Below are 24,659 nucleotides of genomic sequence, written 5' to 3'. Positions count from 1 at the left end.
AGGTATTGCAATTTCAATCAAGATCCAATGAATATGAAAGTTTTAAAGCTGCATAAATGGTAAGAGCAAAAGAAAAGCATACATTTCTTTCCTTCAAGGAATTTTTTCCTGAATTCCTTAATTAGTCCCTTAATTTCTCAAAGGAAACAACAACGGGCGAAGGACCTAAATAAGCCATTCACAAGCGAAGAAACACAACGGCTAATAAACACGTGGAAAGCCACTCAACCTTTACAGTAAGCTAAGAAACACGGTGATACCAGCTGTTGAGGGAAGAGCTTATTCTGATAGCGAAGGAACTTCATCCTAAAGCAGGAAGCAAACCACACTCAGTTTGGCAGGTATATGGTTTAGTCGTATATAGTTCTGAGTTCAAAAACCAATGGAAAATGCTTTCATTTTGCAAGTGGATCCCTAAGAACCACCAAGAAGAGCCTTCTAGAAACAATCTATTTGCGATGGTCAAAAGTTCACATAGTTATGCTACCTTTTTGGCTAAAAGAGGTAAAATAAGACCTGATCAGACTGCTCCTACCTGCCTGTATATTCGTAAAGAAACTCAGAAAAAACATTCAAAACTAGTAACAATAGCTACCTGTGGATGGGAAGAGAGAGAAATGGTGGAAATGAGGCAGTTGGGGCTGGACAGAAGGCTGCTGTATCTGTCTCTGTCTCTCTCTCTGTCTCTCCTTTTATAAATTTTGTTTGTGAACTGTACAAATGTATTACCTATCAAAAAACTCAAACTAAATTCAAATATACTTAATAAAAATAATTACAACTGGATGTGATTTTTTTTTCCCCCATACATACATTCTCAGACAGGACTGCCTGGTGTTAATGGTTTCAACTTTTCAGACGGAGACTAACTACCTGCCTTTGATCCCAGAATCCAGCCTTACTGAGATTCCGTGTCAGTGCTCATGGAAAATTCCACTCCACTTTCTAAAGGGCATTTTGGTAACATGTATCAAATGTAGAATTTCCATCCCCCTACACCCAGCAGTGGCACTTCTAAAAATTTATCCTAAAGAAATTACTGGATAAAGATGTAAAGATGATTCTGCAGCATTATTTATTACAGGAGGAGACTGGAAACTTACTAATTATTACAGGAGGAAATTGGAAACTTACCATTTATTACAGGAGGAAATTGGAAACTTACTATGCGTGAGGACTGGCAGCATAAATTGTGGTCATCACCACGGACGCTGCGTATCTACAGACCGCATGTTGAGTTGCAAGGCCCTAGAAGCTCCTTGTCCTCACCCATGTGATTCTTTGGATCTTTGCTCCTCTGGCTCTCTACCTCGCACTTGGACGCACCACCCCACCCGGTGCCGGCCCACTCACCTGGTCAGCGTAGGGGTGCGGTGGTTGGGGTTAGAGCAGAAGATGTTGTTGGTCTTGCGGGTGCCATCCAGGAACTCACGCACCGACTGGTTGCGCAGCTCTGCCAGGGGCCGGGCCTCGTGCTTGAGGAACCACTGGTGTGCCTCGAAGCACTTGGCACAGAGGAGCTGCTCGCACTCAAAGCACCAGAAGTCGGCAGACTCTTTGCAGCGGGTGCACACAGCCTGGGCGTCCACGATCTGCCGGTACACTGACAGGCGCCGCTGCAGACTCTCGAAAAAGACATTATCCAGTGCGGGCGTGTCTGCACCCGGGGGCCAGGGCGCCTGGCAGATAGGGCACTGCATGCCCGATGCCTCCAGGCATCCCGAGCACAGCGTGTGCAGGCAAGGCAGCAGCTTCGGGCACTTGGCTTCGGCCTCGCATTTCTGGCAGCGCAGAAACTGGAACTCCTCCTCCGTGGCTTGCTGGGGGACCAGAGAGGTGGGTGAGGCCTGGAGAAGTCCCAGGAGCCCCCACCCGCCGGCCAACCACCCTTACAGCTGGAGCCTGGAGTAGGACCTCATATTCCATTCCAGCCAGTCATTGGGTGATGCAAAACCCTGGCTTATCAGCACCCCAGTGCTCCTCCCATTTACTCAGGCCATCCAGCTCGCACTGCACCATTTATTGAGCATCTACTTCTCATCAGACACAGTACTAGGCCCTGAGGTACAAGAAGAGGTACAGTATAGGATACATTCTGCCTTCAAGGAATTCAATTTGGAAGGCAGATACACTAAGTACCAACCTCATGTAAATTGCTTTATGCACAGTTTAGGGGTTCATCAAAGAGGTAAGCATGGAACAACCATATGACCCAGCAAAACCAAAAGATCAAAAAACAAGGACCCAAACAGATACTTGTGCACCACATCCATAGCAACATTATTCGCAATAATCAAAATGTGTAAACAATCTAAATATCCATGAATAGATGACATAGATAAACAAAATGTGGTCTGCACATATAATGGAATATTATTCAGCATTCAAAAGAAATGAAATTCTGATACATGCTACAATATAGATGGACCTCAATGACATAAAGCTTTATGCAACCAATCAGACATTTGCATAGGAGTGTAATCTTTGTAACTTCACTTCAACCTCTGATAGGTTGTGGAAAGAAACGAAATCAGACTGATTGAGGACCACTACTACATTTACATGGTGTGAACACCAAGTGGCCAATGGAAAACCTGTAGGGGGTAGTTGGAACCCAGAAGATTCTGCAACTGGGGCCCTTGAGCCCTGCTTCAGCCGCTCCCACCCTGTGGAGGGTACTTTCATTTTCAATAAATCTCTGCTTTCACTGCTTCATTCTTTCCTTGCTTTGCCGTGCATTTTGTCCAATTCTTTGTTCAAAACGCCAAGAACCTGAACAACTTGCAGCCAAGACCCTCTACTGGTGACAATTCCACTTACATGAAATATCTAAAATAGGTAAATTCACAGGGACAGAAGGTAGGATAGAAGTTTACCAAGGGCTGAGGGAAGGGGAAATGAGGAGCCATTGCTTTGCTGGGACTCAGGACACACCACTTCAAAGTATGACTGCAGGAGGCCAGGATATGCCACCCCTGAAATATACTTCGTTGGCATATTTTAAGCTGGTTATTCTGAGGAAATTGCTGATGCAAGAATACCTCTGAAAAGCTTTCCTTTTGTAAAAAAGAAAGACATTTACATCTTAAAATCTACATTAGTAAAATGATCTATCTTAGAAGAGAGTTGCTCCAGACACCTTTTATTGTCTAAGAACTTTTTTTTTTTTAATTTTATTTTAGGTTTGGGGAACATATGAAGAACATGCAAGATTGTTGCATAGGAACACACATGGCAGTGTGATTACAGGGAGGGGATCATCACATACTGGGGTCTGCGGTGGGGGGGAATAGGGGAGGAACAGCAGGGGGTGGGGAGTTGGGGAGAGATAGCATGGGGAGAAATGCCAGATATAGGTGATGGGGAGGAAGGCAGCAAATCTAAGAACTTTTTATCTGCATAACAAGACAACCTCTATTCACCAAACAGCCCCTCCCCTCACCCTCCCATAACTATGTCATCACCAGAAGCTCCAAGCTCCTCATGTTTCTGTAGCTCAGGATATTTTTTTTTTTTTTGGGACGGAGTTTCGCTCTTGTTACCCAGGCTGGAGTGCAATGGCGCGATCTCGGCTCACCGCAACCTCCGCCTCCTGGGTTCAGGCAATTCTCCTGCCTCAGCCTCCTGAGTAGCTGGGATTACAGGCACGTGTCACCATGCCCAGCTAATTTTTTGTATTTTTAGTAGACACGGGGTTTCACCGTGTTGACCAGGATGGTCTCGATCTCTTGACCTCGTGATCCACCCACCTCGGCCTCCCAAAGTGCTGGGATTACAGGCTCGAGCCACCGCGCCCGGCCTGCTCAGGATATTATATAGGCTTCAATCATCTGACCCATCTTTGAGTCTCCTACTTTTTGAGACTCCTGTGTATACATATGTAATTAAATATCGGTTTTCCCTTGTTAATCTATTTTATGACCATTTAATTCACAGCCCAGCCAAGGAAACTAGAAGGGTGGAGGGAAGCCATTTTTCCCTCCCCTATGGTTTAAAGGGTACAGAGTTTCTGGAGTAATGAAAAAGCTCTGGAAATAGACGGTGGTGATGGTTACACAATATTGTAAATCTACTTATAGCCACTGAACTGTACACTCAGAAATGGTATACAGAAACTTATGCATTAGGTATATTTTACCACAATTTTTAAAATACAAAAACAGCCCGGTGTGGTGGCTCACACATGTCATCCCAGCACCTTGGGAGGCCAAGGGGGGCAGATCACGAAGTCAGGAGTTCAAGACCAGTCTGGCCAATATAGTGAAACCCCCTCTCTACTAAAAATACAAAAAATTAGCCGGGTGTGGTGGTGCGCGCCTGTAATCCCAGCTACTTGGGAGGCTGAGGCAGGAGAATTGCTTGAACCCAGGAGGCGGAGGTTGTGGTGGGCAGAGATCGTCCCATTGCACTCCAGCCCTGGCTACAGTGAGGGACTCCGTCTCAAAAAACAAAAACAAACAAACAAAAAAACAAACTCAAAGTGCTTAATAAAGTACCTGGCACATGCGAAGTGCTCATAAATGTTAGCTAGTATTGTTAAGTAATATTATTCTCAGTTGTAATAATGCTAAGTTACTGTAATACGGTTTCCTCTGTGCTTTCATGAAGGGGAGCGAAAGGGCCCGGAAGGCAGCAGAGCGAGAAACCCAAGTAGTTCTTTAGGGGGTGGGGGTGGGGGTGGGGGTGGGCAGGAAAGGCCTGGCAAGAGAAGGGTTCGGGAGGCTTCCGTAAGCAGAAAGCAGGTGAGCTGGGAGGCCTTGGCAAAGATACCTCTTCAGTGTGGGCCACAGTGTCTCCCCTCGGATCTGCGAAGTCGGTTTTAGTTTTGCTGCGATGGGACATGCCCCTGGCTCCAGACCTGCGCAACAGGGCTACCTCCATCCTCCCTAATCCGTGGTCCGGCATCTGAGGCAGCAGGGTCGAGGCAGGGCTCCAGGGTGTGCGGGAGGGCCCAGTCCCGGAGGCCACAGATCCTTCTTGCCCAACTGCTCAGTGGAGAACCGCAACCCAGCGAGACCCCCCCCAACTCCTCCAGGTCCCCTTTTCTACTCTATCCTATCCTCCCTTCCCTGCCCCAGCCGAGAGGGTCAGGACCCCTGTGTCTGGTCTTCCTGCTTTGCGTCACTCTCCAGGGTACTTGACCAAGTCCTTCGTTAGAACCTCTCTCTTCCGCCCTCTCCCCATCACAGCAAACCAACAAAGCCTAACCCCATCATTCCCTAACCCAATAGTACCTCTGCAGGGCTGTGGCTGGGGCTGGGCTGGCGGCCTTCAGAGGGGGTGTCGGGGGGAGGCATGGTGGGCGCGTGGGGCCGGGCGGGGTCCTGCTGGGGCCCCGGAGATCGGGCGGGTGCGGGCTCCTGCTGCATGGACCCCAGCTTAGTTTCGATTCTCGGTTTAGATCTTGGAGGGCGGGAGAAGAAGCTGAAAGGGAGACGTCAGCCAGATGGCAGAGCCCCTAGAGCGGTCCGAAAGGGGAGGTGCCAGTTCAGGGCCCGCCTCTGGAGAGGAAGTGAGACTGAAGCTGGGGGCGGTTCTAGGGGCTGAGAGGCAGGCTGTGGGTTTTAAAGACACGCCCAGAGCGGGAAGAGGGGAGAGGCTCGGGAGCAGCAGACCCACCGCAGCCTCGCCCACGGCTTTGATCCATTCATCAGTTCACACTGGCACTGCCTCTTGCCACCTCCTGCTGGGATCTGGGCGCACAGAGCTGAGTCACGCGCGGCCCCTGCTTTCAAAGAGCCCTAGATGTAATGGAAGAGCAAGCCTGCAAACGGAGACATTCTGGAAAGGAGAGCCGTCAACTGGGACCTGAAAAAGCAGTGGGAATTCCCCAGGGATTCAGGGTTGTAGGTGGTGGGGTACACGGGACACTTGAAACAGAAAGGATAGGCCGGGTGCGGTGGCTCACGCCTGTAATCTCAGCACTTTGGGAGGCTGAGGCAGGCGGATCACCTGAGGTCAGGAGTTCGAGACCAGCCTCGCCAACATGGAGAAACCCCGTCTCTACTAAAAATAAAAAATTAGTGGAGTGTGGTGGCACATGCCTGTAGTCCCAGCTACTCGGGAAGCTGAGGCAGGAGAATCGCTGGAGCCCAGGAGGTGGAGGTTGCAGTAAACTGAGATAGCATCACTGCACTCCAGGATGGGCAACAGAGTGAGACTCTATCTCAAAAAAAAAAAAAGAAAGAAAGAAAGAAAGAAAAGAAAAATAAACAGAAACAGGATAGCTCTTGCAAAAGGCATGGAAGTTTGAAACACAAACGCCTGTTTGGGAACTAGTTTTGGTCATTTTCAGATTTAAGAGAGAATTCATGAGAAATGATGCCCAAGGAGTGTGCTGAGACAAGATCCTAGCTAAGGAGATTGGACCAGGTCCGTGAGTGATGGGAAGTTGGTGAGGGATTTGGAACCAGGGAATAACACAATCAGCTGTGCATGCTGGGACAGTCATTCTGACAACCTAGGGGCAAGTGGCCTGTGGACGGTGGCTGTGGGATGCAGAGGAGGGACTTGAGCCAAAGACCCTGGGAAGCCAGTGACTGGAGGTCAGGGAGCAGGGTGATGCCTTGAGTGACAGCTGGAAAGGCTGGTGGATCTGAGGTGGTGGGGGCAAGAGGGAGGGGAGAGCTGGAGAGCAGGTATGAAGAGGGCAAAGGGAGAGCCAGCTAGGTCTTGACCAATGGAAAAACATGCCAGACTCCCAGCTGGTAAGGCGAAAAGAGCAGAGCTCCAGGTGACCTCACTGGGCCAGTGCCCCTGGCCTCAAACTGAAACCATCGCAACCACTGTGCTGGCCCCTGTGTACTCATTCTGTGCTCTGCTCCACCTTAGAAATGGACTAGAAAGGATGGTAATAGGGCCTGGCTCTTGCAAAGCTTATGGTTTGTAGGGTGGAGGGCAGGGGCTGGGGGGGGAGACCCAACTTCTTAGGGACTCTAAGAGGCCTCAGGAGCCTGCCCTTCCCTCCAGCCTGGTCAGTACTCCCAGGCCTTTAGAGAACCAGTCCATTAAAGCCAAATATGGTGGGCTACCATCTGCACAAGGGACCTGGAAGTGGGCTGTGGCAGGATGGGGCTACAGAAGCCCAAGGCGGTTGGCTGAGGAAGCAGGGCTGGGGAAGCTTTATTCATTTCTTTGCTTGCTTTGGAAGATAGCTTGCTCCCAGACTGCTCCAATGTCCTGTTGGAAGTGAATACTTCTCAGAGTAAATTCACAATTTGCATTCAGGTTTTCTCGAGCCCTGGAGAGGCAAGTTAATTCCAGGTACCCAGATCAAGGGGCCTGCATGTTTCTGGACGCAGAACTGCGGGGCTCACCTTTGTGGTGCTCTGGGGCCCCTGTCCCCATGTAGCTCTGTGCTATCCCCTTGTTCCTTACTCTCCCATGCTCTCCCAGGTCTGCATGTGAAATTTCTTTCTTTTTGTGCCAAAGTTCAGGCCTTCCTGGTCCACTTTGGTCACAGTGACTCTATACCAGGTCCTGCTTGCTGGGTAGTGGGTTCACAAGGACAAATAATTTGCAGATTATGTCCCAGAGAAACCCAAAGTCCAGATATGGCATGCCCTGCCTCCAGTGTGAGAGAAGGAGTGCTGAGAAGGCTGATTGATATAGCATGTCGTTGATCCTGGAGAAGATTCGCTTCCTGAAAACCGTGATGAGATCTTGCTCTCTCGCTCCAGCTGCAGTGCAGTGGTGCCATCATACCTCACTGCAGCCTCAAACTCCTGGGCTCAAGCGATCCTCCTGCCTCAGCCTCCCAAGTAGCTGGGACCACAGGCAGGGCACCACCACGCCAGGCTAATTTTAAAAAATGTTTAGTAGAGATAGGATCTCACTGTGTTGCTCAGGTTGGTCCTGAATTCCTGGCCTCAAGCGATCTTCCTGCCTGAGTCTCCCAAACTGATGGATTATAGGCATGAGCCACCGCGCCCAGGCTCCCCTCCAGGTTTTCTAAGGCTGGGTAGGAGAAGAGGCAAGGAGGCAATGACCCCAGCTGGCTCCCGGGAACGCCGACCACACCCCTTAGTCCTCGGCCGCAGTTCGGTCCTCCCAGCGCAGGGGGCGCCGTGCGACGGCGGGAGCGGGCCCCTGCCGGCCTCCTCCTCCTCCTGCGCCCGCGCCGCCGCCAGTGGCTGCGCTGGGGAAGCCGGAAGCAGCAGCCAGCAGGGCGGGGCCGCCTAGGGCCCGCTGGTCAGGGCGGGCGCCGAGCGGAGGAGCGGGGCGTGTCCCCTGTCAAGAGCCATGCTCGGGAGGTCTGGGTACCGGGCGCTGCCCCTGGGGGATTTTGACCGTTTCCAGCAGTCGAGCTTCGGCTTTCTGGGCTCGCAGAAGGGCTGCTTGTCCCCGGAGCGGGGCGGCGTGGGGACGGGGGCGGGTGAGTGGCCGCCCGGCAACCCCCAGGCCTGAATCTCTGCCTCTGAGGAGTCGGCCGGCCCGGCGCCGTCGCACCCTACGAGGGGAGACTGAGAAAGGGATAAGATGTGGAGACGGGGCTGGATCGGGCGCCAGGTGCTAGCGCCATCCGCCCTCCCTGAGGTCACGGGGCTGTGGCCGCAGAGCCAGCCAGCGTTGCTCCCATCTTCCAAAACCTCACCTCACCACGTTTCTCCTTGGCTCTTACCAACCCTTTAGGCCTGGGAAGACGTTTCAGGTTCCTATTTGGCATACAAGAAACAGGTCTAGGTAGAGGAGGCCACCAGCACCCTAAAGGCACCTGCTGCAGAGAAATGGAAGAATTTTCACCCTAGGGTGCACCTCTAGAAGCCTGGGAACTAGCCATCTCCTGGATGTGCAGGCCAGAAAGACAGGTCCTCAGCTGCCTATTGGATCTGCCCTGCTTCTGTCTTGTCCTCAAAGTCTTCTGTGGCTCCTTTGGCCCAAGGCCAGATCCCATGCTGCCCAGCTTGACCACCTAACCTTGGATTTGATCTGTCCATGGCCTTCCTGTTCTGACAGCTGTCCCTACTCAGAACTCTTTTCAGAGGCCTGATGGATCAGAGCCAGTCACCAAGTGGAGCCTCAGTGCTCTGGGGCTTAGCCCAGAGGGTAGGGCTTCCTGGAAGAATGGAGCAGAGGCTCTTGACTGCTTCCTGTCCAGGGTTGGGAGAAGGAAAGCAGCAGATAACTTCATCCCAGATTCTGGAGGTGTCTCAGCTCCACTCCCATCCCCTGCTCCTGGTTCTCCGGGGCCAGGACAATTGGCTTGGATAAGCCTCATCTTTCTAGCCCCGCCCCCTCCCAACAATTTGCTTGAATTGAAATAGGCATTTTTTTAATGGTCATTAAGGCATCATAATAGGGTGAGGAATTGAAAAAAATAATCTTATATCTCATCTATGGCTCCTGTTGATGAGCCATTCATGCTTTATCCCTGTAAGCTGAGGCATCTTCAACTCCTGGAAAATACACTCACAACTGGGGCTGATGGTATAGGAGGAATGTGTTTTGCCAGCAGGATTCAGTGCATGTTTACAGATGCTCAGGTGCTCCTGGCTCCTTGCTAGGTATGGATAGGCAATATAAATCAAACAAGAGGATTGACCCCTCCCCAGTCCAGTGAGGAGAGCATCATCACATGGACTGGATTCTGAGATTGCATGGCTGTTGCCTAGCAAGAGAATAAGGCCTTGTGAGGGTTGTTGGACTTGGGACAGATGAGTGTTGATGAATGGGAGGAGGGAACAGACCCTAACTCACACCTGCCCAAAGATATGGGGATATTAGACAAGGAGCCGAATGGAGAACCCTGAGAAGGAAGGAGCCTCTGGAAGGGAAGGTGGGCGTGAGGACATTTGCCCAAGTTTATTCTACTTGCAGCTGTTCTGGCAGGTCCAGTTGACCACCTCTGCTCTCACCGCAGATGCACCCCAGAGCTGGCCCTCCTGCCTCTGTCATGGCCTCATCAGTTTCCTGGGGTTCTTGCTGCTGCTGGTCACCTTCCCCATTTCCGGCTGGTTTGCCCTGAAGGTAAGGCTGGCTGGGTCAGCCCCCAGGGTGGTTGGGCCACACTAAGAGCTTTGGCACTGATGCTCCCTTTCCCTAAATAGTATTACCCCTTTGTGAAATGGGCTTGTCAAGGATCATTCATTCCCATTGTTAAGGGGAGGAAACTAAGGCTGGGGCTTGTCTCAAGTCACACTGGGAGCCAATAGTGGGTAGAAACAGGTTCCAGATTCCTAAGTCCTGGCATCTGGACACTGGCTTTAAGGTGCACATAGATGTCTTTGCCAGATCATCTTCTCTTTGGGTTAGACTAAATTGGAAATGAAAACGCCCAACTTATCCCAGCAGGTAATGCGTAATAGGAATTCAGGCCTCATTTTCAACAAGGGGTGGTGCACTGGGAAAATGATGAATTGTGGAGCTGCAGTTCAGCGTCACACATGAAAGCCGTGGGGAAGGTGGAGGCCCAAGGAGGCCTTGCTCTTTGGCCCTAGGCAATAGTCACCTTCTCTAGACAGCCTCTGGGTTTGGTGTGGTCTGCAAGGGAGTCCTTAAATGGCCCTAGATCCTAGTTCTAAAACTGCTACAGAAAGAAATGCTGTGTGACCCTGGGAAGGTTGCTTTTCTCTCTGGGCCTTCATTTCTCAATTTGGACGTCACTACTTCTTTAAGAGGTCCAGGGACCTAAAGTTGACAAAGTCCTTTGCCCCGGAGTGCTATTAGGGCAGCCTAGCCTTTTCTCCTAAATAATCCAAGGACCGACAGTTTCCTGGTATGAGTCAGGTTTAGCTTCAGACCACAGAGATGAAAAGTTTCTCTAAGGATCAAGTCAATACAGTGCAGTGGTTAAGACACATGGCCTTTGGAGTTATTCAGAACTACACTCAAATCTTCCTGATATCACTTAGGGGCTACGTGATTTTTGAGCAAGTCGCTTAGCCAATGTGAGCTTTCATCTAAAAACAGAGCTAGGGATCCCTAACTGTGACCCAGGTGAGGAGGAGAGAAGGGAGGAAGGGACCTAGGCAGATGACATTGGCCGGCCTAGGCTGACCACTTTCAGCTCTTACCCTTGCCGTCGTGGACAGATCGTGCCCACCTATGAGCGGATGATCGTGTTCCGCCTGGGCCGGATCCGCACCCCCCAGGGACCTGGCATGGTGCTGCTCTTGCCCTTCATTGACTCCTTTCAGAGGGTGGATCTGAGAACTCGAGCCTTCAGCGTCCCTCCCTGCAAGGTGAGGAGCTTCTCAGCTGCCTTGACAGGAATCGGGGCCCTGTCCACAATGTATTGTGGTGCCAGGACCTTGGCCTGTGAGTCGCCATCTGGGGGAGAAGGGGGAAGAAGAGATCAAAAATTGATGGAGGGGAGGGGGACATCCTGGCTTCATACACCTAATCCTACATACTTGGGGACACCATTTGCCCTTGAGGAGCTAGCTGCCAAGCACGCGAGTCAAGCTGGCTCTCGTGGGCCTGACCTCCCTGCACCCCAGCCCCTTGAGTGTCTCTCTCTCTTGGCCTCCCCCAACAGCTGGCTTCTAAGGATGGGGCTGTGCTGTCCGTGGGAGCTGATGTCCAGTTTCGCATCTGGGACCCAGTGCTGTCGGTGATGACTGTGAAAGACCTGAATACAGCCACACGCATGACGGCACAGAACGCCATGACCAAGGCCCTGCTCAAGAGGCCGCTGCGGGAGATCCAGATGGAGAAACTCAAGATCAGCGAGCAGCTTCTGGTAGGCAACCCCTCACAAGACGGAGCTCGGGCACTGGCACCAGCCCAGCTCCACCTGCTGGGTCACTTTGAGCAAAGCGTCAGACTGCCCCGTGCCTCAGTTTACTGTATGTCCCAACTGTGTAACCACCTTTGAAGAGCCAGTGTCTGGGTGGGGCTATGAGTTGAGGAATGGCAGGTGGGCAGAGACCATAGTGATCTTGGGCAAACATGTCCCTGAGAAGAGGAAGTGGCCCCGGCAGAAATTCTTGGGGCTCTGCCCCTGACTGCTGAGGTTTTATCCTTCGCTGCTCTGCCATGATGATACTGGCCTCTGCAGCAGCTCCCATTCTGGGCCTGACTCATGGGGAAGGCAGGTGGGTGAAGGAGCAGGGATCCTCCCAGCCCGGTTACCTGCTGGGGAATTCCATGCTTACCATGCAGCATGTGCCTTCTTGTGATTTGAGTTTTCTTGTTTGGAACAGAACAAAGGCGCATGAGGACATTTGGATCTTTCCCTGCCTCTTCTCCATGTGTATACTGGAGTTTGCCTGAAATCTCTTCTGCTATGAGTTGGGGTAGAAATACACATGCAGAGGCACGTCCCCTGCAGTCACACTCAACTTGTGCTTTCTCCTGTGTCCCGACAGGGTCATGTAGGTGGAGTTTCTCCCCTTCCTCATGGTTCTGCTTTGCCCTGGGGAATTGAGGTTAGAGGACAGGCAGGGGAGTGGGCTACATGCCAGTCCTAGAGAGCCCACTGCAAGCAGCGAAGTGAAATCCCTGAGGAAATGCTATCTGAGATCCTAACAGTAGCTCCCATGTGCATAGCAGTTTATGGTTTACAGAGTCCTTTTGTCTGGCCCAGCATGTCTGAGCTTCATATTTTTGCTGCAAGTTTGCATTACTGTTTTATTTTGGAGGGAGGAAACTAAGGCTGAGAAATAATTTGACTTGCCTCTGAGAGCTGTGGTCAAGGGCAGAGCTGAGCCAGAGCCAGATCACCTGCCTGCATCCCACCTGTCCCCTCAATCCAGTGCTTCATCTGACACAACTCAGATAGCAAGTGGATAACAACTTTTACTCATCAAACCACGTCCCGTGTTAATTCACCTTTAGGAAGAGAAAGTTGGTCTCGGTCTTGTTGCACATGGCTTTGGTATGAGAGTGGCAGTTTGGGGAAGTCAGTCCCACACCAGGATGAGTCATTGAGGGCCCATTTCTCAGACTGAGTGGGCACCTGGTAGAGTGAGATCTATGGCTGTGGCTGAGACAGAACCTCAGGAAGTCCAGCACACTGCTCTCAGGCCCTGGCTCAGGCATACACTTACTCACATGCCCCTTTTTGCCTGATTTTCTTCTGCAGAGTCCCCACCTCTCACCTGCTGCACCCTCCTTAGCCAGTCACCCACTCCTTACCCACCAGTGTTCCCGGCCAGCTGCCTCACGCCTTCACTGCTCTCCTCCAGCCCCCACCACTGCCCGTTGCTCTCCGCAGCAGGCCTTGCCTCCTAATGCGCAGGAGAAAGACCCTAGGATAAGCACTCTTTCTGCTTCCTCCAGTTTCACCCTGCAAACCCACCTGCCTCTGTGCTGCTTTCCTGCCTCCTTGCCTGGCTGCCTCCACTCTCTGAGGCTCATCCCTGCACTGCACAGTGCTCTGGGTCCCCTGCTCTTCCAGGATGCCCTCCCTCCACTCCATGCACTCTCTCTCTCTGTCACTTCTCCTGTCTGTGTAGAAATGTGCCCTCCCTTTGCCCCAGTCCCCTCTAGCTCCCATTCTCTCTCTCCCCTTTTCTTCTGCAATACTTTCATCCATGCCCCCAAGCCCTGCCCCCACATCCTTCATCTAGACTTTCCTGGGCTCCGAGACAGCACTGGTCAACATCTCAGTGACCTGTCACATGCCAGCCCAGTGCTCACCTCTCAGCCCTTCCCTTCCGTCACCTGGTGGCAGCGTTTGACATGGCGGACCCAGGCCCCAGCCCCCAGCGTCCCCTGCATTGCCTCCTTCCCTGTCACCCCTGGTTACTGCCGTTAGTTCTCCTGCCCTTTAGTTTCCAGGGTTTTATCACTGGCCTTCTCATCTGTGACCTCCCTGGAAGAGCTCTTCTGCCTGGGCTGTCTGCTACCTGTGGACACTCCTTACTCACAATGCCCTGGCCTAGCCCTGAAGCTCCTGTACCCTGGGCCGTTTCTCCAGCTGCCTACTAGACAGTTGACTGCCCCACCTCAAGCTTACAGTAGCTTAAAAAAAAAAAAAAAGCAGTTGCCATCCCTCCCCACCCCCTGTGTGTCCTCTAGTGAATGCCACACTAGTCCGTTAGGGAGCCTGACTCCTCCCACTCCCACCGCCTCTCATATCATTGCACATCCAGGCAGCCCCTAGCCTGGTGCTCGCGCTTCCCTAGTGCCCTGGTGTGGCTCAGTAGAGTTGACAGAGGCGTGCCTCCCTCAGTGGATCTCACCAGATCAGCATCATGTCTTGGCTGTATTTTGAAACAATGTCTTAGTTGGTCTCCATCCCTCCCCTCCGCCCCCTGCAATCCAGCATCCACAGCAGCCGGGAGGATCTTGCCTGAAAGCAAGTCTGCTCTATCACCTCCCTGCTCAAACTTCTCTCTGGGGCTCTTTGTTGCCTCAGAATAAATCCAAGTAAGCAGGAATACCCCACCTCTGACCCCTCAGCTGTCTCCAGTCCCCCAGCCAACACACGAGGGTCCCGCTAAATGGAACTCTGCCTCCTCGCAGCTCCACGAACATGCCAGCTTTTCTTGTCTGCGGTTTTGCACATGCTGTTCCTATTGCCTGTAAGGGTCCTCCTCCACCTGAGGACCCCCTCCTGCTGGCACCACCCCCCTCTCCTGGGGGCTTACCATGGGCCTTGCTTCTGTCTTGGCACTTACCACAGCTGAGTGGTCATTGCCCTCTGCCTGTGTTCTAGGCTGGGAGGTCTCAAGGGCGGTGTGGTGTCTCCATGTCCATGCACGGCCACACAGTCTGCCCAAAGGAGGTACTCAGGAAGGGTTTGTTGAATGAATTACGTTTCTCCCCACACTGTCCCCCAGCTGGAGATCAACGATGTGACCAGGGCCTGGGGACTGGAGGTGGACCGCGTGGAGCTGGCAGTAGAGGCCGTGCTGCAGCCGCCCCAGGACAGCCCAGCCGGGCCCAACCTGGACAGCACTCTCCAGCAGCTGGCCCTGCACTTCCTGGGAGGAGGCATGAACTCAGTGGCAGGAGGTACCGCATCCCCAGGGCCAGGTGAGGATCCCTGGGGAGGAGGGTGGGGGTACTTTGCAGCTTGGTGCACCCTAACCCAGCAGCTCTGTGCAGTACACACCCTGCACAGATGTTCAGCTCACGCTGACCACAGCCAAGGCAGTGAGAGGAGGCCAGGTGTCTGAGTGTGGAGGAGGCGACAGCACCAGAAGGGCACCTGGAGAGTTTTATGCCAGGCATGGTGGCTCATGCCTGTAATCCCAGCACTTTGGGAGGACAAGGAAGGTGGATCACAAGGTCAGGAGTTCGAGATGAGTCTGGCCAAGATGGTGAAACCCTGTCTCTACTAAAGATACAAAAATTAGCTGGGCATGGTGGCAGTCACCTGTAGTCCCAGCTACTCAGGAGTCTGAGGCAGGAGAATTGCTTGAACCTGGGAAGCGGGGGTTGCAGTGAGCCAAGATCACACCACTGCACTCTAGCCTGGGTGACAGAGTAAGATTCCATCTCAAAAAAAAAAAAAAAGTTTTATATCTGAGTCTGGAGTAGTTTAGAAACTGGGTTTGGGGTTTAGACTGAAAGCTCAGGGCCACCTTTCTAGCAGAGGAGGAAGTTGAACAGAGGCCTGAAGGGAACGTAAGAGGAAACTGCCACAAAAGGTGTGGAGCAGCAGTGAGTGGTCCTGACCTTGGCAGCCTGACGACCACCTCTTTGCCTCCTTCCCCAACCCTGTTGGCCACCCTCAGCAGACACCATGGAGATGGTGAGTGAAGTTGAGCCGCCTGCCCCTCGAGCTGGTGCCGGGCCCAGTCTGAAGCAGCCTGTGGCAGAGGGGCTGCTGACTGCTCTGCAGCCCTTCCTGTCTGAGGCCCTGGTCAGCCAAGTCGGGGCCTGCTACCAGTTCAATGTCGTCCTGCCCAGCGGCACCCAGAGCGCCTACTTCCTGGACCTCACTACAGGTGCAGCTGCCCTCCCTGCCCCTCCTTCCCATCCAGGTTGCCAGGTTGTTTGTTACCCACCCCCATGGTGCTCTGTAGACTGTCCCCTGCTCCTGCCAATCATTTGGGGTGAACCCATGACAGGCAGGGGCTCTGACACCATTTCCAGGCAGTGACTGTCTATGTCCTGGTCTCCCTGCCATCTGCAGGACAACTCAGCCAGGCTTCCAACACCAAGAAGCTTGCCCATGTTACAGGTGCTGCCTGCCAGCCCTAAGCCAGGTACCACCTCACCTGCTTCTCACCTGAGCCTGTGTTATAGGAATTTCAGCATCTCTAAAGGGATCAGCATTATCACAGATTTGGAAACGGGTTCCAGGAGTTCGCACAGCCAATAAGACGCAAACTCAGAGTATTAGAACCTGAACTCTTAACCAGTACACTCCTCCCAATGGGAAACGCCAGCCCCTCCCTCCCCCCATAGCTCTCCTTCATGCTCCCCTGTCCCCCTACTGACACTTGGCTTTCTTTTTTCCCACAGGACGAGGAAGGGTGGGACACGGGGTGCCCGATGGCATCCCTGATGTGGTGGTGGAGTTGGCTGAGGCAGACCTACAGGCCCTGCTGTGCAGGGAGCTGCGGCCTCTGGGGGCCTACATGAGTGGACGGCTGAAGGTGAAGGGCGACCTGGCCGTGGCCATGAAGCTGGAGGCTGTGCTCAGGGCCCTGAAGTAGCAGCCTTGGCTGACTTTCCATAGCCCAGTCCCAAGCCTGGCACCAAGTCCCAGGGGCCTCTTGGAGATGTTCACTGGACCACAGAGAGTTGAGGCCCTAACAAGTTTCAGGCCCAGCCAAGAGCCCAGGGATGGAGGCTGGGAGAAACTGGAGGCTCAGGGAGGCTGGAGGCTGGGGGAGGCTGAGTTCGGCTGCCCTGCACGTCTGCCCTACAGTGGTTCTCTGGACAAGCCTTTGCCCATCCTGGTCCCCGGCTGAGTGCCCAGCCCTGAGTTGGGTGCATGGCGTGATGCCAGGAGGAGAGCCAGACCGCCCTGCCCTGCCCTGCCCTGCCGGCTCCCTGACTGGAGAAGCAGGACCCACAGAAACAGCCCAACAGCAGCTGGTCTGGTCCTTGTGTGAGGGACCAAGCATGTTGCCCAGGCTCTAAGCTCTGGGGGAATTGGAGAGGGAAGGGAACGGGAGGGAAGGCAGTCTCCAAGAAGAGGTCACTGCGGTGGAGTTACTTGGGGATCCTGGCCGGCCCACCTTCCTGGCTGCAGTCCAGGCCCAGGCTAGTGGGGGTGGGCACAGAAAGGAGCAGGGCCTGCTGTTCCCCTGGCACTGCTCCCAAAGACGTCTGACTCATAGGCCAGCTCCGTCCTGCATGCCTGGTGAGCTGGGGCCCAGGGCAGCATGAAGGAGAGCCCTGGGATCTGTGCTTCTTACCAGAGGTTTGCAAGCCTCAGACAAATAAATGTGGTGTTCACAATGTATAGAAGAGAAGAAGCCAAGCAGGGGTCCTGGGAGCATGAGGTGGCCTAGGAGGGTCCACAAGGTCCCTGCTGCCAGCCCAGGCAGGGGTCGACATCCTGGTGGCTGACACAGACCCTCACAATATTCGAAGTTCTTCCTCCTGAGTGTCTCAAAGTCCCTGGAAGCAGGAGTGGGTCTGGGTGGGGAGTTTTCTATTCCTCTTTGTAGTGGGGTACAGGTTCACCGGGAAAGGAAGGCATGAGTGTACCACAGCTGGTCCTGCAAACACAGGGTCAGGTTGGGGGGCTCATGTCCCATTCAAGACGAGTTGGGGCCACTGCCAGCTGCGCTTCCTGGTACACTCCGTCACTGCTTCTCCACTGAATGACAGGAAGGAAACAGTCATCGAGGCCTGGCCCCAGGCCCAGCCCAGCCCTGCTTTCTGCTCCAGTACTCCAGCCCAAAATCCTGGCCCCAGAGAAGGGGGCGTCTGACTTCTCCAGTCCTAAGAAAGGAATCTTACTCCCTGGAGAGGCTTCTGGGAAAAACAAAACCATAAAAGTCAGAGCTTTCCCTTAAGGGCAGCCCCCTGCCTGTCCTCTGGCACCACATCTTCTCTCTCCCCTTCCTGGGTGCCTGGCTCTGTTTTGTTTGCTCTCTGCCCCTGCCTTTGCCAGACACTGCCTTGCCCCTCATCCTGGAGGTCCTCCACCTTGCCTGAGGCACCTCCCCAAAGCCCAGCACAGACTCCTCTGTCACTGCCATGGCCATTGAGGTTCAGGTTTCCAGGGCCCCTTTCTAGAGTCCCAGCCTGCTGCACCTGCCACTGCCCCTTTGCCCACTTGGAGGCTTCTCGGGCCCTCCCAGGGCTTTCTAGCTGAGGCTGTACGTTCCAAAGCCTGCCTTCCAGTCCCTGCAGCCACCCTTTGAGGCCCAATGGTACCTGTCCTCTATGCCCTTGACCGGCTCTCTGCACCCATTCTGCGTTGTGTGTTCCGGCTCCTTGCATATATGTCTGCCCTCCCTGCTGGACTGGGGGCTTCCCCCATCAGCGTTCGTCTGTGGATTCCTTCCATTGCTATTACACTGTGTGAAGGGCTGCCCAGAAGACCCCAGGCATCTTCACAATGAAAGCTGGCATTGCGCCTTAGCTGGGTTGGGGCTGGGGGGGAAGGGGAGACGGGAAAAATAAGATCACAACTTACAGGAAACCCAAGCACGTCTTTCCATTGTGGGCGTGGGAAGATCAACATAACATTTAGAGGAAACCGAAACTTTTCTGTGTAGGTGGAGAGCAAGGCCTGCCCCAGCCATTAATCCTTGGCCAGCACTCCAGAAATGGGGCCCACGGGCTATGGCCCCTGGGCTACGGAGGACTAAGCAGGCCCTGCAGTCCACAGGGGAGGGAGGACAAGGGCCACCTAAAGGGTCAGTGTGAGGAGGGAGGAGGAGGGTGTGTGTCAATCAGAGAAGGCTTCCCTGAGGAGGGGATGTCACCCACACCCCAGCTACCAGCTAGGTGGACAATGAGAAAAGATGGGGAAAATCATTCAGCAGAGGGGAAGTCGCTGCAAGGACACAGCTGGAAGAGGCAGCCAGGCAACTGGGCTTCAGGGAACTAGAACCTGGAGTACAAGACAGGTTGAGTGCGGGCCATTTGAGGGGCAATGTATAGAAACAGTAACCATTACTGTGTGCCAAATATGTCCTTATACTGGACTAGACTCTTATGTATTATTTTTTTTCAAGATAACCTGGTGCATAATGGTAATAGTTATAGTATGCTGGTTAATATATTAATATATAATGTGTTATTCTGATGTTATTTGAAAGTATTTTTTTTTTATTTTTGAGACGAGTCTTACTCTGTCGCCTAGGTTGCAGTGCAGTGGCAGGATCTCAGCTCACTGCAACCTCCACCTCCTGGGTTCAAGCAATTTTTCTGCCTCAGGCACCTGAGTAGCTGGGATTACAGGCACACACCACCACACATGGCTAATTTTTGTATTTTTAGTAGAGATGGGATTTCACCATGTTGGCCAGGCTGGTCTGGAACTCCTGACCTCAAGTGATCCGCCTGCCTAGGCCTTCCCAAAGTGCTGGGATTATATGCGTGGGGCATCATGTCTGGCCTTATTTTTAACTATTTTTAATTTTTTTTTTTTGAGACAGTCTTGCTCTATCACCCAGGCTGGAGTGCAGTGGCATGATCATAGTTCACTGCAGCCTCGAACTCTGAAGCTCAAGTGATCCTCCTGCCTCAGCTTCCCAAGTAGCTGGGACCACAGGTGTGTGCCACCACAACCGGCTAATTTTTAAAATCTCTTTTGTAGAGATGAGGGTGTCTTCCCTTGTGCAGGCTGATCTCGAACTCCCAGGCTCACAGGATCCTCCCACCACAGCCTCCCAAAGTGCTGGGATTACAGGTGTGAGCCACTGTACCCAGCCAGTATTTAAAATTTGATTGGCTGAATATTTAAAAAGATAAGAAAGCATATTATGAAAATTGTCCCTCCATACATATTTCCCATGCCTTTCCCCACCCCCTGTGATTAGTTTCCCCATAATTCTTCCAGGAGGTTTGTTTTGTTTTGCTTTGCTTTTTTAACATATAGGCAAGAAAATCCACCTATATATCCTCCTGGTTTTTGATGTTCCTGTTTTTATACAAATGGCAACATAGAAAAACAATGTTGCTGTTTTCCCTTAACATCACCCATTGAGGATCTCTCCCTGCTACCAGAGGCAGCCTTTCCCTGTTCTTTCTTGTAGTTACATAGGATTCCACAGTATGGATGCATCATAATTTATTCAACCTGTCCTGGAATGATAGACATTTAGATTATTTCTTGTGTTTTGCTATTTTAAACACTTCTGCAATGAATAATCTTTAACATGTGCTATTTGTGGTAGAGTTTATCTATAAGATAAAATCCTAGGCATGGAATTGCTGGATCAAAGCATTTATAATTTAGTAAATATTGCCAAAATACCCTCTCTGGGGATTAGACCAATTTACACTCCCATCGTCAGTGGTGGTTTTTTCTCAGATGTGCCAATACACTGTGTTATTAAACTTTTCGATTTTTTTGACATTCTGGAAAGTGAAAATTTGTATTTCAGTGTAATTTTTTTGCTTAATTTTTTTTTTTGGGGGGGGGCAGAGTTTCACTCTGTCACCCAGGCTGGAGTGCTGTGCAGTAATCATGGCTCACTGCAGCCTCAACCTCCCAGGCTTAAGCGATCACTACACCTGGCTCTTTTTTTTTTTTTTTTTTTGGAGAGACAGCATCTTCTCAAGCTGGCCTCTAACTCCTGGCCTCAAGTGATCCTCCCACCTCTGCCCCACAAAGTGCTAGGATTACAGGCATAAGCCACCTAGCCTAGCCTGTTTGTTTTCCAATTGTTCGTTGCCTTGTAAGACTTGGATTTCTAGCCCCAGCAAAGAACAGGGTTAGGTTTTGTTGTTGCTGTTTTCTGTCTTCCCCTAACATTGACATATTTTTAAGGTGTAATTTACATATGATAAACACCCTTTTAAAATGTATCATTTGGCTGCCTCAGGCTTGTAATATCAGAACTTTGGGAAGCTGAGGCAGATGGATCACCTGAAGTCAGGAGTTTGAGACCAGCCTGACCAATATGATGAAACCCCGTCTCTACAAAAAAAACAAAATTTAGCTGGGCTTGGTGGCACACGCCTGTAGTCCCAGCTACTCAGAAGGCTGAGACAGGAGAATTGCTTGAACCCAGGAGGCAGAGGTTGCAGTGAGTTGAGATCATGCCATTGCACTCCAGCCTGGGTGACAGAGTGGGACTCCGTCTCAAATATAAATAAATTAAAAAATTAAAATTAAGCATATCATTTGATGTGCTTTGACAAATGTGAACACCTGAGTAACCAGCACCACCTACAATCAAATACAGAACATTCTCATCCACTCACAAAGTTCCTCATGTCACTTCCCAGTCAGTGCTCACTACCTCCAGCCTGAAGCGTCCTTGACCTTTCCACAGCCGCTGATCACATTCCACTTTTCTAGAATTTCATGGGAATGAAATCAGTACACAGTATGTACCCTTTTGTGTCTAGCTTTTCGCCCTCACTGTAATGCTTTTGAGAGAAATACATGTTATTCTGTGTATCTGCAGTTTGTTGTATTGCCAAATCACATTCCATTGTCTAAATAGAGGCATGATTTATTCATCTGCTGATAAACATTTGAGTCATTTTCAGGTTTGGCTATTAAATAAAGCTCCTCCAGATATCTGTGTACGAGTCTCTGTTTGGACATATATTTTCATTTGTGTAAATACCTAGAAGTAGAATTGCTGGGTTTAAAAACTGCCAAACATTTCCAAAGTGGTCACGTGGACATGCGGTATAGTCAGTCTTTTAAACTCTGGCCACTCTAGCAGGTGTGGCTCACAATGCTGAGCCACTTTTTATTTGCTTATTGGGCACATGTCTTCTTTTGTGAACTATCTGTTCAAATATTTTGCCGATTTAAGAAATGGGTTATTAATATTCTTATGCTTTAAAAGTTTTTTATTATAGCTGGGTACAGTGAAACATGCCTGTATTCCCAGGTACTAGGGAGACTGAGGGAGGATTCCTTGAGCCCAGAAGTTCAAGGCCAGCCTGGACAGCACAGCAAGACCTGATCTCTTAAGACAGAGAGAGAGAGAGAGAGAATGAGAGAGGGAGGGAGAAAGGGAGGGAGAGAAGGAAGAAAAGGAAGGAAGGAAGGAAGGAAGGGAGGAAGGAAGGAAGGAAGGAAGGAAGGAAGGAAGGAAGGGTAGGTTCTTGGACTATTCTAGACACGGTCTCTTAGTAGATATGAGTATTTCAAATATCCCTCTGTCTATAACTTGGCTTTCTAGCTTCTTAATGCTCTAACTTGAAGAGCAAAAGTTTTTTTCATATTGATGAAGTCCAATTTATAATTGTTAATGGTTAGAGGTTTTGTGTCTGGCCTAGGTGATATGGTTTGGCTGTGTCCCCACCAAGATCTCATATTAAAATGTAGTTCCCATAATCCTCACATGTTGTGGGAGAGACCCAGTGGGAGGTAACAGAATCATGGAGGCAGTGTCCTCCGTGCTGTTCTCATGATAGTGAGTACCTATAATCCCAGCTACTTGGGATCTCTTAAAAGAGATCTGATGGCTTTTCTTCTTTTGCTGGGCATTTCTCCTTCCTGCTGCCACATGAAGAAGGATGTGTTTGCTTTCCCTTCCACCATGATTGTAAGTTTCCCGAGGTCTTCCCAGTCTGTGGAACTGTGAGTCAATTAAATCTCTTTATACTTTATAAACTACCCAGTCTCAGGCAGTGATTTACAGCAGCATGAGAACAGACTAACACACTAGGAAATCTCTGCTCATTCCAGCTTTTTGAAGATTTTCTCCTATGTTTTCTTCTAAAATTTTACAGATTTAGCTATTGTCTTCAGGTCTGTGATCCGTTTTTTTTTATTTCATTTCTTTTCTTACAGACAGAGTGTCAATATGTTACCTAGGCTGAGTACAGTGGCATGATCCTGGCTCACTGCAGCCTCAACCTCCTGGACTCCAGCAATTCTCCCCACTCAGTCTCCCACGTAGCTGAGATTATAGGTACACATTACAATACCTGGCTAATTTTTTTTTTTTTTGAGACGGAGTTTCACTCTTGTTACCCAGGCTGGAGTGCAATGGCGTGATCTCGGCTCACCGCAACCTCCGCCTCCTGGGTTCAGGCAATTCTCCTGTCTCAACCTCCTGAGTAGCTGGGATTACAGGCATGTGCCACCATGCCCAGCTAATGTTTTGTATTTTTAGTAGAGACGGGGTTTCACCATGTTGACCAGGATGGTCTTGATCTCTTGACCTCGTGATCCACCCGCCTCGGCCTCCCAAAGTGCTGGGATTACAGGCTTGAGCCACCGCGCCCCGCACCTGGCTAATTTTTATATTTTTTGTACAGACAGGATTTTGCCACATTGCCCAGGCTGGTCTCAAACTCCTGAGCTCATGCCTTGGCCTTTCTAAATGCTGGAATTATAGGCATGAGACACCTCATCTGACCTGTGATCCATTTTTGAATTGATTTTTGTATATGGCATGAGGTAAAGGTTGAGGTTCTTTTTTTTTTTTTTCATGGAGATATTCAATTGTTCCAGCACTTTCCGTTTAAAGGTATCTTTTCCCTATTGAATTACCTAGAAACCTTTTCATTTGCCTTTGTGTTATTTTGAATGAGGTTGAGCATCTTCTAGTATGTTTAAGAGTCATGCGTTTCCTTTTCTACAAACTGTTATTTTATCTACTTTGTTCATTTTTCTAGTGCTGGCTGTTTCTATTTTTGTTTTTGACATTTGGGAGCTCTTTAAATATTAGGAAGATTAGCCATTTTTGCTATGAGCCGTAAATTTTTTTTCACCCAATTTGTTGGTTTGTATTTTGACTTTGCTTATAATATTTTCACATGGAATTTTTAAAATGTATTTGAATTGATAAATATTTTATGACTTCTGGATTTTGAGTCATAAGTTAAAAAAATCTCCATTCTGAGATCATAACAGAATTTAATGTAATCTCATTATTTTTTACATGTAAAATTGTAAACTCATTGGGAATTTAAATAAGTATAAAGTATAAAATATTGATCTCCTTTTTTTCAACACCATGAATTTTTTGTGTTGAGGTCTATAGCTGAGCTTTCTGCTCTGTTTCATTGGGCTAATGTTTATCCATGCTCTAGGATCACTTCCTTTTCATTCTTGAGGTGCCATAAAACCTTAATTGTCTATAGGAGTAATTATTTTTAATGCTTAAGAAAGAGCTTCTACCTTTTTTTTTTTTTTTTTTTTTTTTTGAGACAGGGTCGACCAGGTGCGGTGGCTCACACCTGTAATCCCAGCACTTTGGGAGGCCGATGCGGGTGGATCACAAGGTCAGGAGTTTGAGACCAGCCTGACCAATGTGGTGAAATCTTGTCTCTACTAAAAATACAAAAAAAAAAAAAAAAATTAACTGGGCGTGGTGGCACACACCTGTAATCCCAGCTACTCAGGGGGCTGAGACAGGAGAATTGCCTGAACCTGGGAGGTGGAGGTTGCAGTGAGCTGAGATCGTGCCACTGCACTCCAGCCTGGGCAACAGAGTGAGACTTCTTCTCAAAAAAAAAAAAAAAAAAGAGAGAGAGAGAGACAGGGTCTTGCTATGTTGCCCAGGCTGGAGTGTAGTGCCTATTCACAGGTGTGATCATAGGTTACTGCAGCCTCAAATTCTTGGGTTCAAGCAATCCTCCCATCTTGGCCTCCCAAGTAGCTGGGTCTACACATGCAAGCCACTTACCATGCTGGACTATTATTTTTTTTTCTTTTT

The 24,659-nt window shown here is 50.5% G+C and overlaps 2 protein-coding genes across 19 annotated transcripts in view; one reads left to right on the top strand and one right to left on the bottom strand.

The window, feature by feature from the left end:
* Positions 1-5,505, bottom strand: part of PML (promyelocytic leukemia) — a 58,001-nt gene extending 52,496 nt beyond the window's left edge. For 9 of the 12 annotated variants that reach the window (XR_004258662.1, XM_032244792.1, XM_032244794.1 and 6 more), the window contains exons 1-2: positions 5,235-5,502; positions 1,354-1,820 (exon numbers count right to left, since the gene is read on the bottom strand). Coding sequence is in view for 11 of the 12 variants with exons in the window: in XM_032244792.1 (XP_032100683.1) it covers positions 1,354-1,820; positions 5,235-5,369 (602 nt within the window). In the remaining variant the exon portion in view is untranslated. Of the gene's footprint in view, positions 1-1,353; positions 1,821-5,234 lie in introns of all 12 variants that reach the window. The other 3 variants (XM_032244798.1, XM_032244799.1, XM_032244789.1) reach the window with 2 other exon arrangements.
* Positions 5,506-8,118: 2,613 nt separating this feature from the next.
* STOML1 (stomatin like 1) lies at positions 8,119-17,308 on the top strand. 7 transcript variants are annotated; one of them, XM_032244788.1, is made up of 7 exons: positions 8,119-8,252; positions 9,860-9,966; positions 11,031-11,180; positions 11,477-11,680; positions 14,727-14,922; positions 15,627-15,839; positions 16,360-17,308. In XM_032244788.1, the coding sequence occupies exons 3-7, from the start codon at positions 11,052-11,054 to the stop codon at positions 16,551-16,553; spliced, it is 936 nt and encodes a 311-aa protein (XP_032100679.1). In that variant the 5' UTR covers positions 8,119-8,252; positions 9,860-9,966; positions 11,031-11,051; the 3' UTR covers positions 16,554-17,308. The 7 variants fall into 7 exon arrangements, with proteins under 7 accessions (XP_032100679.1, XP_032100678.1, XP_032100675.1 ...); XM_032244787.1 differs by having other exon boundaries at positions 8,119-8,258; XM_032244784.1 differs by having other exon boundaries at positions 8,149-8,374; positions 14,727-14,901.
* The last annotated feature ends 7,351 nt before the right edge of the window (positions 17,309-24,659 follow it).

This window comes from Sapajus apella, unplaced genomic scaffold (genome assembly GCF_009761245.1).
Source record: "Sapajus apella isolate SASKATOON/1434 unplaced genomic scaffold, GSC_monkey_1.0 scaffold55, whole genome shotgun sequence".
NCBI lineage: Eukaryota > Metazoa > Chordata > Mammalia > Primates > Cebidae > Sapajus > Sapajus apella.
This window is presented reverse-complemented; position numbering and strand designations above follow the sequence as displayed.